The 15,063-nt window shown below is 36.6% G+C and overlaps 1 protein-coding gene across 6 annotated transcripts in view; it reads left to right on the top strand.

Moving 5' to 3' along the window:
- The window catches only part of exoc6b (exocyst complex component 6B), a 94,472-nt gene extending 91,773 nt beyond the window's left edge, over positions 1-2,699 (top strand). For 4 of the 6 annotated variants that reach the window (XM_081358866.1, XM_081358861.1, XM_081358864.1 and 1 more), the window contains one exon: positions 720-2,698. In XM_081358866.1, coding sequence (XP_081214992.1) covers positions 720-846 — 127 coding nt within the window. In that variant the 3' untranslated portion in view covers positions 847-2,698. Of the gene's footprint in view, positions 1-719 lie in introns of all 6 variants that reach the window. The other 2 variants (XM_081358863.1, XM_081358862.1) reach the window with 1 other exon arrangement.
- The last annotated feature ends 12,364 nt before the right edge of the window (positions 2,700-15,063 follow it).

The following is a 15,063-nucleotide window of genomic DNA, read 5'->3' as shown; positions in this document are numbered from 1 at the left end:
TGTTTTGTTTTTCAGTATCAAACGAGCAAGGAAAATCCTGTTTTTCAAGATATGCCTTCTTTAAAAGCAGAGGACTACAGACTATGCAGAATAAAAGAATGTGTTTTTTTCAATGCCTTAATGATGATGGGTCACTTCAGTATTTTGTCAAACTCTGGTGCCTAGCTCTGCCACGGTTTGGCCGGTTGCGAATGAGAGGAATGTGCATGCATTGGCTCAGTGATCTCCAAGCTACTGAGAATGAGCGTTTGGCACAAGCGGCAGGAAAGTGAGCAGGATCATTAGAACCTCCATGCAAGTCTGCTCCAAGGTTCCTGCATGGAAGCACCATTTGGAATGTCTTTCTTGACCACACAATGGTAGTCTCAGTTAAAGTCTGTGCCCTTCCTTGAGCTCTTTAGTGGTACAGCACCCTGTGACCAACATTACATTTGAGTTTAAGTGGCCACCCTGTCTCATCATATTCCTTGGCTAGTTTTCATATGAGTGACGAATTTGGAAAGGTTATGTTTTAGTGAAGCCATCCTACTCTTTCATTTTCTGTACTCTACATTTACATACTCTGTACTCTCTTTGTTCTCATTTTATGAGCATTTCACACTGAGGATACAGTACATGAAAGTCTAAACTATCAAAGTGAAAAACCCCAATCTTTTGCATCCTCCTTTTTTCTGTTTTTGTAATCTAATGATCTGATATGCTTCATTCATTGTGTGCAGGATGAAGGACACCAGCCGCAAGAACAACATGTTCGCTCAGTTCCGTAAAAACGAACGGGACAAGCAGAAGCTTATAGACACTGTTGTCAAACAGCTGAAAAATCTCATCGCCACCAACCAAGCCTGAGAAAGCCAACGCATCAGCAGACGGCCCACGTCCTGATGATTTGCCACCATCAGAGCGTGCAGACTACGCTTGCACATCTACATTAGTTGGGTATATTGTTCTTTTAACACAAAGACACTTGGACTGACACATACACATATTAATGCTCCTCTCTGAAAGGTGCACCTGCTAAACCATCCCGTGCCTGTGTGATATGGTGTCCATGTCTTCCTGTGTACTAACAGAACACATAAAGGACACCAAATCACATTTTGTTCTTTGAAACTGGTTTTTGTTGTGTTTTATTCTCTTGTATTGTTCTTTTGTCACACTAACTTCCTGTCTCAATTTGAATTGCCTTTACAACAGTTCTAAAGTATTATTTATCTTATTTTTGAATTTGACAACTACAGTTGCACTGTAGTGTGGATATTACTTAAATTGCTGCAAAGTTAAAGGAAATTGGAACACTAACTATGCTTGAATATTGCTGTCATAATTTGTCAAGGGATAGTCCACCCATAAATGAAATGTTTGTCATTATTATGTTACAAACCTGTATGACTTACTTTCCTTTGTGGAACACAAAAGAAGATACTTTGAGAAATGTCTCAGCATCTTTTTCCCCCCATGGGAATCAAAACTGTTTGTTTACCAACCATCTTCAAAATATTTTCTGTTGTGTTCTGCAGAAGAAAAAGTCACACAGGTTTGGAACAGCATGACGGTGAATTATTGATGACAGAATTTTCATTTTGGGTGAACTATCCCTTTAATATCTGTGAGAAGATAGATTCATATTCTCACAGATGGGTCAAGGGTTCATGTGAGTGCAGATCATAATGAGGGATTTTTTTGTTGTTGGCGTTCTCAATACAGGGAATCCAGTTACTGCCCTTGTTAAATATTTAATGCATAGTAATTGTATACTAGACATACTCCAGCTTTAGTCTGTTACAGCCAAGACGTAGATTATATTTTAATACCTTAAAGAATGACAGTTGTGTGGTAGCTTTGGAAACAATTAGTTTACTATTGTCACAAAAATGGCCAGATTAAGGTTAAGTTGTTTTTGATTGGACTTCCAATGTGCAGAATAGAGGCTTAAGTTTCTTGTATTCATTGATTGCAAATATAGCATTCAATGCGAGAACTGACTGAAGATGTGTAAGGCCTGGAACCTACTATAATGTCTTAGAGATAAAGACATTATACAAGAGCAGGCTAATGTCAGCACATTTAAACGGTCCAGAGTTTGTACACCGCTTTACATTAAAACTAATATTAAATGGCTCTTTGTATTTAAACGGTGACGTCTTGCCATAACTTTGATATTTTCCCTCATAGGAATGAGGGTGCAATATTATATTCTCTCTTCAAATTGAACTGAGGGATTGTTTTGTTTGTTTTTGTTTAACGGGAGTTTTCTTTTTCTTTCATTTTTCTTTTTACTGGCACAAAAGATGTATGTTTGAAGCCTGTCCCTTACAGTAGGTGCAAAATGATTAAACTATAAAGGGAATTCTTCAGTTTTAGGGACAGAACAAGCACCATAAGCAGTTTTTCTGGATTCAGCTCTTCTTGTCTGTGCCTTGACTTTTTTTTTTTCCATGCCAATATTTGATTCATGTGTTTTCCGCACAGCACCTGGCCTTGGACGTGTGACCAGGGAATGGATGTGCATTGGTGTATGAGAGTGAGCGTGCATGAGAACATTCAGCCTTTGCAGACAGCTCTGATTGTAGAGAACATATAGAGAGAGAGAGGGAGATGCACTGTACAGATTGTTATATTAAACCACTAATGAATACTACAATACTAATAAATTCTGCAAATGCCAACAAATATGTAATAAATCGAGACTGTGTACTTTTATTTTGCATCTGCACATCAGTTGGCACAAAATAGCGGAATTGCAGAATGGAAACATGTGACCCGTGTGTTCCACATAAGCGCCTTGCCAATAGATCAGTGTTATTTCAGTAGACCATTATAGTATTTAATAATATCTTGAATCAGCTTTTATTTTTATTTTTTAAGTTGTCTTTTTAGTTTTAGTAATTTAAGTGGTTTTATAATTGTATTTGTTTTTTTATATCTCTACTTAGCTTTATATCTATTTCAGTTTTAGTAATTTTAGCATTTCAACTTATTTGTATTTTTTGTATTGTATTTTCTTATTTCATTTAGTTACTAAGATAACATTTCAAATTTTTAAGCTTTTCATCAAATATTTATATTTTAAATTTAATTTATTTCAATTAATGAAGATAATTTGTAATAGTTTTAACAATATTAACACTGGTCCAGATGTGCACTAACATCATGTCCATGGCTCTGATAAATGTTTATAAACAGTGACAGAATCTGATAATGGGCTTTTGTTGTGACGTACATGAATATATACATTTTGTAAATACTTTTGACTCACTAAAGTATTTATACTTTTATCTTACCAGTCTGTCTGTGTTTAGATGAAGTCACTCTGAGTCTTGATGGAATATGAAAGTGGTCAGTGACTCTTAGATTAGACCTTATATGACCTAGAACCATTTGAAGTACACGGCACACACACAACTCTTCTCCCTCATTTCCTTCCTTTTCATTATGGCACAAAACCTGCCTTATCCAATATTGTGCAGTCACTGTCCCATCATGCAGTGAGAGATGCCCCCTGCTACCACTATTTATCTCTGTGTGTGGAAAACGTTACTGAACTGTGACCACACCACAAACACATTTTCCTTTTCCGCTTCTTCATCCTCTCAGATGAGACACCGTGGCCCTCTGGGTCTGTTGATTCCCCACAATATTTGAGCGATTCGGGCAAAACAAATCTTTTGGGGCTCACTTGAGCGCGACAGGCTTTTTGTTGGGGTTCAGGAACCGAGCCGTGCCAGCTTATAACCGGATGATGAATCCTGCCTCCTACTGCCGGTCTCAGCGCCCGTCTCCCTCCCTCACGGCCCGGGACCGATGGAGAAGTTCGGAAGTTCTGGCAGCTATGACCCTGTTGAGCCAAATGTAAAACTGAAGATGAATTGTTTATTCTTACGACCCAAGATAAAGGACTTGCTTGAATGACTTATCCTTTTGTCATATACTGTAACCCATGGTAAGGGAATCTGGTAATCCAGTCCTCTTGGAAAGTTTTCTTTTAACACTTCAATAGGCTGTCAATAGGCAATGGTGACTTCACTTCCACTGTCAGTTCAAGATGTCTTGAAGTCACATTCACTGAGTTAACCCTTCTTCAACCATTTCCAGGCAAAGGACCACTCAATGGATAGAGAAACGAAGCAGGGACCTCCATATATTATAAATACAGTACATACACAACCGTTAAAAATGTTTGGGGTCGGTAAGATTTTTTTTTTCCCAACAAGGACATTAAATTGATTGGAGTAGAGATGTTACAACAAGATTTCAATTTCAAATGTTCTTTCTATTCATCAAATAATCCTTGGAAAACGATCAAAGTTTGCACTGTTGCACAAGTTGCACTGTTTTCAACATTGATAATAAAAAGTGTTTCTTGAGCACCAAATCAGCATATTAGAATGATTTCTGAAGGGTAAAGGACACTAATGAATTAAAGCTGATTTGTTTTTATGATATTTTACAATTTTATGATTTTACTGTATTTTTGATAAAAGCAGCTTTGGTGAGCACCTTCAAAGTCAGTTATAGTTATTGATTATTGATGCCTCATATGTGTACATTTCCTAATTTTACTTGATACAGTTTAATGTGGAAGATTCAATGAAGCATTTAGTTTGATAAGTTTGGCATTGATTAAAGTTAACTTAGTATTTTGCTTTTGTTTAAAAAAAGAACCTGCCATACTGCTGTGGGTTGTGGACCCATGGTAAAGACCCCTGATTTACATGAATTCATTAGTTCAAAAGTTGGAAAAAATACAGAATTCACTGACAAAGATCTACTGAAGTTTGTATATATTGATATCTTATCCTTTCTTGACCGCATGTATCCTAACAGCAGTGTGTGGCTGAACGACTTGTGTAGTTTTGAGCTTTCTGCACATGTTAGAGAGAAGGGAAGAGATGATGCGATCAAGATCAGGCTTCACATTTGCATGTTGTTTTTAGCAGAACAAAAAGATTGTCCTGTGTCCCCAAATGGGCCATTACAAAGAAAAAGAAGAGTGATGATCTGTCAGAAACAGATCAGATCATCAAGATTACAGATCATCTTACCCTGACTTACCCCGACCCTATACTTTCATGCAGTGTGTAATAGAGCTGTTTGTGAATGTAAAAGCTCTGCAAAGTTTTAAAGATCAGTGTGTGTGACAAAGTTATTGTCTCCTAAAAGAAAGATTTGATTCTGAGTCTCACTTCCTGTTACATACCTGTAACTTTGTAACAGATCTGCATAATGCCCACCTATGGTCATCATTTGATGCCCGTGAACGACGTCTAATTTGACCCCTCCTCAAACTGTAGTTGGGGCCTGGAAGAGTTCGGTTTGTGTTCAGCGCTGCGAATCAGCTTTTCATACACTTCAAAATTTGGACTTGTGCTGGAACTGATACGGAAAAACTGACGCCATAATTCGAATCACTGTGTATGAGCGTTTCGTTTTCCGATAAACACTGTAAGCGCTCGACCAATCGCAACAGACTGGGCCATCTGACCAATCAGAGCAGAGTTGCTTGCGGAAAGGTGTTTAGAGAGACTGAATCTTCAAACAATCCGTTTTCAGACTCTTTGAGAAATGAGAAAATGATAGTGTTTTTTGACCTTGGATGCATCTAAACCTATTGTAGGAGACCTCCAAAACAAAATTAGGAACCTTTAAAATAGCATAATACGGGCACTTTAAGTAAATCTGTATGACATGATTATAATTTTATTTTACACGTGAAAAAGTTTGTCACCAGCTTTAGTGAATTACTTGTAGATCTCCTCTATTTGCAAATGTAGGCGAATGTCACACTTGTATATGCTTGTGTCTGTTAAATGTACAAACACTTCACGAGGCAGACCTTGAGTTTACAAACACCACTGTGGGAACTTAGAAAATCTTCAAAATCTTCAAACCTTGACAACAATCCAAGATGGGATGAAATGCAGTTTGATAATGAATGTCACTTTAGAAATATTTCTGCTTTACCAACTCCATTAGCTAAGATATCGAATGCATCTAGACAAAAGTGTCCATGTTTCGTGTGCCAGAGCAGCAGAGGTCAGGTGAGGTCACTTTCTCACTCCTGTCTCAATATCCAGAGAGAGACAACATCGCGTGCAGTGGAGCTTATAATAAACATTTGCTGAGAACAGAAAGGAAGAAAAAAAAAAAGAAACAGATAAAAGCTGATAGCATGTCACCCATGGATCTTTGTCTCTTACGGAAGAGAGTTAAAAATAACCTGCATGTTTATATGCCTTTATATAAGTTATTGTTCAAATCTGTGATTGTTTTTGCAAATGGGTCAGATGAAAAAGCCGAAGAGGAAAGAACTGTGGCGGGGTGTTTGCATAGTGTCTGCCACGGCTTCATATCAGACTGATTATGGAAATATGGTGATCTTTGAACTGATCTCAGTCTGTCTCTCTCTCTTTATGCCACAGTTTATATTCCTACCAAGACAGTGACCAACAATCACTTGACTAACTGATCACAGCTGCAAGTGTTTTTTTTTTTTTTTTTTGTTTTTTTTTTTTGCATTGGGATGGCTGAACCCCACTGCAAAAATACTTAGGCCTTATAAGGCCTAATAATCATCAGTGTGTCATATAAACACCTAAACTGTATTCTGTAATCAGGGAAACTTGAGCGATTTATGTATATCAAAACCTTCTGTTGCTCGTAACTCCGGGTTTTGGTTTAATGGTTAGTTTGATTAATTTTTACTTTTGCATTGTTGGTTTATTGATTTGCATGTAATGTGTATACACTACCTTTCAAAAGTTTTGGTCAGTAAGATTTTCTTTAAAGAAGGTAATACGTTTATTAATTAAGACTGCATTAAGTTGATTAAATGTGAAAGTAAAGACTTTTACAGTGTTGCGAAACAGTTATATTTTTTATTGCTTTCTATTCATCAAAGAATCCTGAAAAATGAATCATGGTTTACAGAAAATTTTTAACCAGCACAACTATTTTCAATGTTAATAATGAGAAACCAAATTAAAACCATATTAAAATGATTTCTGAAGGATCATGTGACAATGAAGACTAAAGTATTGATGCTGAACATTCAGAATAAATTCAAATATTTTAAATTGAAAAGTTATTTTAAATTTCGACAATATTTCACACTATTTACTGTATTTTTGATCAAATAAATCTCGGTGGCTTCTTTCAACAACATAAAAAAAAAAAAAAATCTGACCCCAAACTTTTGAACAGTATATAAACCTTATATTTCATAGTTTTCAGTGCTGTATTATTCTTGCAAATATTATCTCTTTAAATGTTTTTAGAAGCAGAAATGACCCTAGATTGACACTATTTCAATTGCTTCGGTTAAAATCTCAACTTGGACAATTTGTAGATCCTGATTTCCTGTACATCAACATGGAGATTCACAGGAGACAAACTGAATGCAAAGAGGGAGAACTGACAGACAAAAGGTTGCGAGTGAAAGTGAAGTGAGAGTGTGGGAGAAGATGGAGTGATTAGGGAAGAGAGGAGAGACAGCGAGCGCACGTTCTCCTCTCCTCCAATGAAGATGGATGGCAGCCCACCCTCCCTCTCTTCTGTGCTGCTGGGAGGTTATTGATGGGCTTCAGGAGTCAAAGGTTACAGAAACAAAACTCTGGCTTCCTCTGTGTGCGCGGTGTGTGTCCTCCCCTTCAGTCAAGGTGTTTGGGAGGGATTCTGGGAGGGGCTAGGTTTTTAATTTGAACACTGACAGCGACACACACCCCGGTTCCAACACAGGCCTGAAGGGGCCCATCCATCATTGCTGTGGAGCGCTAAGGGTGTGCGTGAGTTTGTGTGTGTGTGTGTGTGTGTGGGATTGGCGATTTATTGTTACATGGACATGCTAATAGCACTGGCCTCCACAAAGCCAGTAGGTAGTGGGGGGTTATCATTCAACCATCCATCTCCATCCACACAGCCGCTCAATCACTCCATATTTCCCTCTTAGTTAACACTATTTGTTGTAAATCGCATCAGTCATCATCAACAATATGGTCGTAAATAATACCTTGTCTACTTTAAATTGCTTTAGCATCAACTTACTGGCTAAACCATATTATTTAAGATGAGAATCAAAAGATGACGCTTACTTCGGAGGCTCTCACACATGGTCTGTGTTTTAGAATCTTTACATATTTTAGCATTGTAATGCCTTTCAAAAACATAATTTGTCTTGTTTAAATGGTTAGTTCACCCAAAAAAGAAAGTTCTGTCATCATTTATTCACCCTCATTGTGCTTCAAACCCGTTAGACTTTAGTTCATCTTCGGAACACATATGAAGAGTAATATCTGTCTGTTGACAGTCTACTCAACTACCACTTTGATGCTTCAAAAAGTTCATAAAGAGATTGTAAAATGAATCCATATGAATTGAGTGACTTTTAAGACATGAAGCAGGGGGTAAATGAGGAACCTGTTTAGTTGTGACTGTAATAAAAATTTACTGGAAAACCTAAACCACACATTATTCGATACAGCTCATGCTAGAGACAAAGAACCTGGCATTTTGATTCTTCCCTCTTTTAGACTAAATTGGTTGGACAAAATCGGATTGAATGACTGCTTTGGAATGTAGTTGCTAGGAATTTGGGTTAGATTAGATTTGGACTCCCTTGGTTGTCAGATTCTTTTGGGTCCTGTTACTGTCCAAATGCTGATATCTCTATTTTAAACGTTTGCCCTGAAATCAAAACCTCTTCTTTTATAAATAATTTGATTTAGGGTTTCAACAATGATTTTGATTCAGAGATTTCATACCACAGCTGAAGGGTAAATCGTCAAAATAAAGGGCTCTTTTTAACTTTCAACTGTTATTTATACCAAAATTAATGATCTGGTATTTGCACTACCATTCAAAAGTTTGGGGTCAGAATTTTTTTCTAAAAGAAATTGGATGCTGAATATTCAGCTTTGCCATCACAGGAATAAATGACATAATAAAACAATTATTTTAAACTGTAATATTACAAGTGCAGAAGAGACTTATTTCAAAATCTTACCAACCCCAAACCTTTACCAAAAATATCTCAAAATATTCTTACTCTTCAGTAAACCATCCTTGCCACCTTTCTGCATTTTCTTTGCAATTCTCCATCCCTATCCCCAGTGTATCAAGGTTGGATTTAAAAAAAATCTCATTTCAAAGTTTATATGAAGTTGAAGTTCTTTTAGAGATTTCGAGAGGAGAATTACTTTCTTTGGTTCACAATATGACCTCACTTGGTGTAGCCACAGTATTTGGAATGATTTGCCCATATAGGTCATGTTCCCGGTTCAACATCTTTGTTGATCCTGGACCATCATTGCAGCAACATTTCTCAACATTTCTCTCTGATATTTAGAGGTATGTTAGGTTGGGTGTCAGGTTTAGGGTAAGGGATATGGATGTTGTTCCAGGAACATGACTTGGGTAACTTTGTGCATCTAGAAATAGGTGTAGACAGTGAGTCTGTGTGTATTCTGATTACATTTTTTTTTTTTTTTTTTCATGAACATTTTTATTAAACATGGACCTTTATTTTCATTAAAAAGGCTTATTTGACGGAGGTGCCCTTGAGCAAGGCACCAAACCCCCAATCGCTTCCCAGGCGCCGCTGCAAAAAATGTCTGCCCTCTGCTCCGGGTGTGTGTGTGTCTACAGTTTGCAGTGTGTGTGTGTTCACTACTCACTGCTCCTAATATGTGTGCACTAACTTGGATGGATTAAATGCATGGGTTACCATACTTGGCCTTCACGTCATTTGTAGGCTAATTTTGTAAATGTAAGCAAAGAATTTGGACAAACGCAAAACTTGGTGCTGGTAAGATGCCGGTACAGACGTACCTGCTCGGCCAGAGTTGCCTTGAAGTTTTGCATCTTCAGAAGCGTAACCTCGTGCAAAGTTACAAAAAAATGCCTTGCCATTGCCAAGCGAAATGGCACTCAATGACGCACACACCTCGACCGCCCCACACCTCGAAGTTGGCATTTTCGCCCCGCACAACTGCGTGCTCATGAAGACGGGGCGAGTGTAATTTACTCTTCCTTGGAACTGTGCTCTCCATATGTGTGCCCACTTCAGTTACTCACAGATTTCACTCACAGATGTTTGCAAGGCAGGTGATTTGACAGGGAACTAAACAAGAGCATTTTTTCGGGTAAATTAAGTAGAGCAAACAATGACGAAACATGTTCAATATTTGTTCTGACATCCTGAAAATATTAAATATTTACTTGTGTTGTTACACAGCTATTAGCTGTTATTTTTATTTTATTTATATATTTTTGTTGTTGTGGATGCCTTTATTATCGTACAGTTGAGATTGGGACATGATCAGTTATAATATTTATTTTATAATAATTTATAATAATTGTCAATTATATAAGTAGTTACAATTAATTTACAATTTGTAATAATATCTATATAAATATCACAGGCTAATTTTATTATTAAAATATATTATACTATACTATTTTAGTGCATTTACTCCTGTCTTAGATATATCATATACCGAACCTCACCAAACTGAGGCGGTTTCCATGTAACAGTCATTTCTCCCTCATCTGTTTCTTCTGTCCTCCATCTGTTTTGAGGAACAGGAATGTGTTTGTTGTTGAGTAGCTGGTCATAAATGTTCTTGGTTTCCCGAAGCGAGGAGCTGCGCAGAATCTCTGGATTTCACAACAAGCGTGTAATTCTCATTAACAAGAAAATGAACTGACACCTTTTCAAAATTTTCTGATATTTTCATAAAATGTGACACATTTGTTCAATAGTTGATCAATAGCCTTTGATTCGGTCTAATGGAAAGGGAAAAGGGAAACTGAAAAGGGAAAATTCCCATCACCATCACCATATCTTTTAATCAGTTGACTGGGATTTTTTTTTTTTTTTTTTAGGTTTGTACATCTTTCTCAAAATACCTTTAGGCTATTTACTGGATGTTTATTTCATTTTCTTTGTTTTCTCCTTGATAAACCAGTTCTCTTTCTTTTTCAGTTTTACATTTGCTAGAATTATTATTATTATTATTATTTATTTGAGGTTTTTAAGGTAAATTTATCATCACTTGTCATCAAGTTGTCTTACACAGCAAACAGTAAAATCTGTAAATGGTTAAACATTGCATTATATGTTTTATTGTAAAATACTGTCAAATTGATGTTATTTGCATGACACATCACATGTGATCATTTTATTTAAAAAGTTTTTTTCTAATTCTTACTTTTGTAATCAGTAACGTACATTAGGTGTTTTGTGTTATATTTTCGGTTGTTGCATTGTTTTAGTGTCATGTGTGTTACCCTGATGGGGTTTAGTCACTTGCGTTTATGACCCAGTTGTAAAATATCTGGCACCTATATGCTATCTCGTAATACCGGAAACATTGTCATATTATTTTTTTTACGTTGAATTTCTGGTAACCACAGCTGCCTTTTTTTCTCTTTTTACTGTAAATTTCTCTTTCTCGTATAGTCTATGACATACTCACATGTTTTCATTTTGTCATGCACCTCATTTGACCTTGTCTTTTCACATTCATCCAATAACTCATTGTGCCTCTTCTTCTGGGATTTCTTCTGCCTTGGAAACTCAGAAGGCGTCACCTTGAGTAAAGTACCCGACTTCCTGCCATTCCGGATCGTAAATCGAAAATGGTGTAATACTCTGGTTTTAGATTTGATCTCAGATAGGAGACCAAAATAAACATCATGCACAAAATCCAATTTTGGAATCATTTCAACATTTTACATATTTAAACCATTTTCCCAATTTCCATTTGGGCCTCAGGCCCATCCGCCACTGCGTTTAAGATTTACTCTTTTGTTTGTTTTTGTTTTTTTGAGTATGTTAACCCACTAATCCCAAAAAGCTTTAAAGGTACCAAATGAAAATGATCTTTATCTTTTTCTTTTTTTATGGAATCTTGCAGAATTCATGTTCCCTCATTATCTTTAATCAAAATAACTTGCAGCATCATCCCTTCTCTTCTCTAATGATGGCGCGAGGGCGGGACAACCTGTCACTCACATGACATCACAGCAATAGCAAACCACAAGCATCCAACGATCCAAGCAATTCCCGATAGACAAAATGAAGTCCCGCTCTAACCGTTTCACTTGGATATACAGTACATCACAATAGGGAAGAAAAGACTATACCGTCTTTAACAAGCTAGCTTCAAATTATACCTTCACATTCAAATATTCATTTTAGGAGGCAAATAACAAAGTAACTCAGCATCCCCAAAAACAGACTCAGGGTGACAGAAGGACACCAGAAACAGTTTGACAGTGTTAATGTGAAACACACTTTCTGCATTTTGTTGTTGAATTGACCCCAGATGGACCTAAAGGCAAACTTGGTTCTGAGTTAGAGTGGGGCACACATGTCCTTTTGAACTGAGCTTGTGACTTGTGACGTTACAGTTGTGTTACAAGCATGTTCCAATAGTTTTTATCCCCAGCGATTTTTTGGTTTCAAGATTTTAATGTGCAGTTCCTGTTATGTTGCATAGAGATCTAGGTCCATGTGTCTTCATGGTTCTCTGGCTTTTCTGCCTAATTGTGTTTACTCAGTTGACACCGAAATAAATCGTTAACCTCTGTACTGAGTTCAATGATTCATTCTGACAGAATCTTTAAAGACATTCTATACAATATATGCTATTAAAACCATAAAAAGTGTCATACATTTAGTCCAACTTTATAGTTATAGTCTGAATTATATATATATATTAGTATATTATATATACTTATATTATATAAGTTATAGTTTGAAGGAATACAATGTAATAGTGCAAAGGTCAATGTGTTATTTACTGATAATGTTCACTTCTAGTGTACTGTTTAAGTTTTAAATATAAGTTATATGGACCACATTTATGATTTTTTAATAAAAAATGTGAAAAAATAAATGGCATCATACAAAACAGCTGAGGATCACACACTACCAGACTTTCAAGTCATTCCATAAACACACATGTGCATCGTTGCTAAAAGACGCATGACAAATTAAAATAAATTGTGTTTTAAAATCAGCTCAAAATATCACACACGTTTGATACTAAAATACTGGGTCTGTGTGTATCATAAACAACGCGATTATTATTTAAATCTGTCGTCTCTGACTGCCCAAAATCTGCAGACTGGCTCTGACTTTCGGCAACTAGCACTGACTCGTTCAGACTGCAAATCTGGGCAAACATATAGACAAAATTCATGTAATGTATTCTAACATTTATTCAGAAGCTCTTTGCTGGTGTTGTCCTTCTGATAGCAAGACGACAGTAAATAATGACATCTGTCATTAATCAATTGTTCAAGTAAAAAAAAATATTAAAAACAAATAAATAACAAAATAGAGCTATCAAAAAACTCATCACTGTTACATTTTGAATGCAAAACTTTAGAAAGTCATTTTAACTTAGTCAACTTTTATGTTATGTATAAAAAATGGGTAACACTTTATTTTACAGTGTCTTACATGTACTTACCATAGTAATAACAGTAAATTATGCATGATTACATGCAATTAACCCTCAACCATGTTGTTAATTATTATTACTCAGTACTTAAATGTATAACTAATGACACCTTAAAATAAAGTGTAACCAAAAAAGTATAGCTAATTTTAAATGCCATCTGAATGTTAAGGGGCTCTGCCTGAATAAATAGCAGATGTTTAGTACTTCTGTCCAGATGAGTGTCTGTGAGCTGGCTCTTATGGAAACCACAGCCTAAAACACTTAATCCAAACTACTCTATAGATACAATTGGACTGACCTTCTCATTTGCGCATCTTTGTCTGACTGTGATCCATCCCATTAAAGGAGAGATGCCATGTGCCTCTTCTCACTAACGGAAGGGAAAGAACAGAGTTAACACACGATTTCATCGAGTGACAACACCAGGGGAACTTGCTTGTTCTCTTCCACTGATTCACATGGTCTCTTTAAGCCCTTGCTAATGTTCTATTGGTTCCAGGGCCACAGTTTGATGAGGTTTGGTTACATTTATACATGCTACAAGGTCTTAAAATGGGCTTTGGAAACAGTGGAAATGACCTGGCTTGATTTTTATAGGCAAAACACAATGATTCATCCTCTATATCAGGTAATGTACTGTAAACTGTTGTGGCTAAACTGCATCCACTAGCTGTAATGCAAACCAGATTAGCAGCTGAAAGCCATCAGACCTCACGGTGACCCTTATATTCCGGCTGTGGTCTGTGTAATCAAAGTGAATTGGGATATGCTGATGATTTTCAGATAACAATCTACCTACCATCTAGTATCTGTCATATATAACTCGATTTGAGGAATCATGAGCTCTACATTGACAGCTGATAATGCTCGGTCTATCTCAGTGACTGACGTTATAGTTGTCCAATGATTCATCAGAGCTGGTTCTTCTCAAGAATTGTTTGTATTGGTAAATACGCGTGAGCAACGTTAATCGCTTTATGGAAAAGTGGATCATTAGTAGTTATTTCTGGGATATGTGTCTGTGGAAACATTCCCTTTAACTGTTTTATTTGTATATGATTTGAAAACATGTGGGTTTGATTTATCCTTTAATCGTGTGTGTGGCCCTAATGGCGATTAGTCATGTACCCTTATTTCCACTGTCATTTCCTTCAGCTTCAATACCGTTTGCTAACTCAGAATGGATTCATCGTGAATAAGTAGCACTGGTGAGTCACGTTACACTGAAAGACCGCGCTCCTCACTGTGTCCTTTGTGCACTTCCTGTAGAACAGGAAGTGAAAGTTGTTTAATGTAGAATCTACAGTTAGCACAGCCAGGTTTGTGTGTATGACCTTCACAGGTGTATATTAAGATCTCGTGACCTCAGTTTGAAAAGGTGTTGGCGTTGTTTGTGTTATTTAGAGCTTTGGTCAAACATCGGTGATTGTGTTTAGGCTATATATGCGTATAAGCCTACTTTGAATTGTATAATGCTTATACAAGGGCATAATGCCGTGTCACAAGGTTCCAGGGTCAAGGAGTATCAGATTCATGTTATAGAGCTGAGCTGATTAATGTTAAACTTCTTTTAATAAAGTATATCTGGACTGGTGTT

This window comes from Scardinius erythrophthalmus, assembly GCF_964197995.2.
Source record: "Scardinius erythrophthalmus genome assembly, chromosome: 2".
In the NCBI taxonomy this organism is placed as follows: domain Eukaryota; kingdom Metazoa; phylum Chordata; class Actinopteri; order Cypriniformes; family Leuciscidae; genus Scardinius; species Scardinius erythrophthalmus.
The sequence above is the reverse complement of the archived record's forward strand: the minus strand, read 5'-3'. Positions and strand labels throughout refer to the sequence as shown.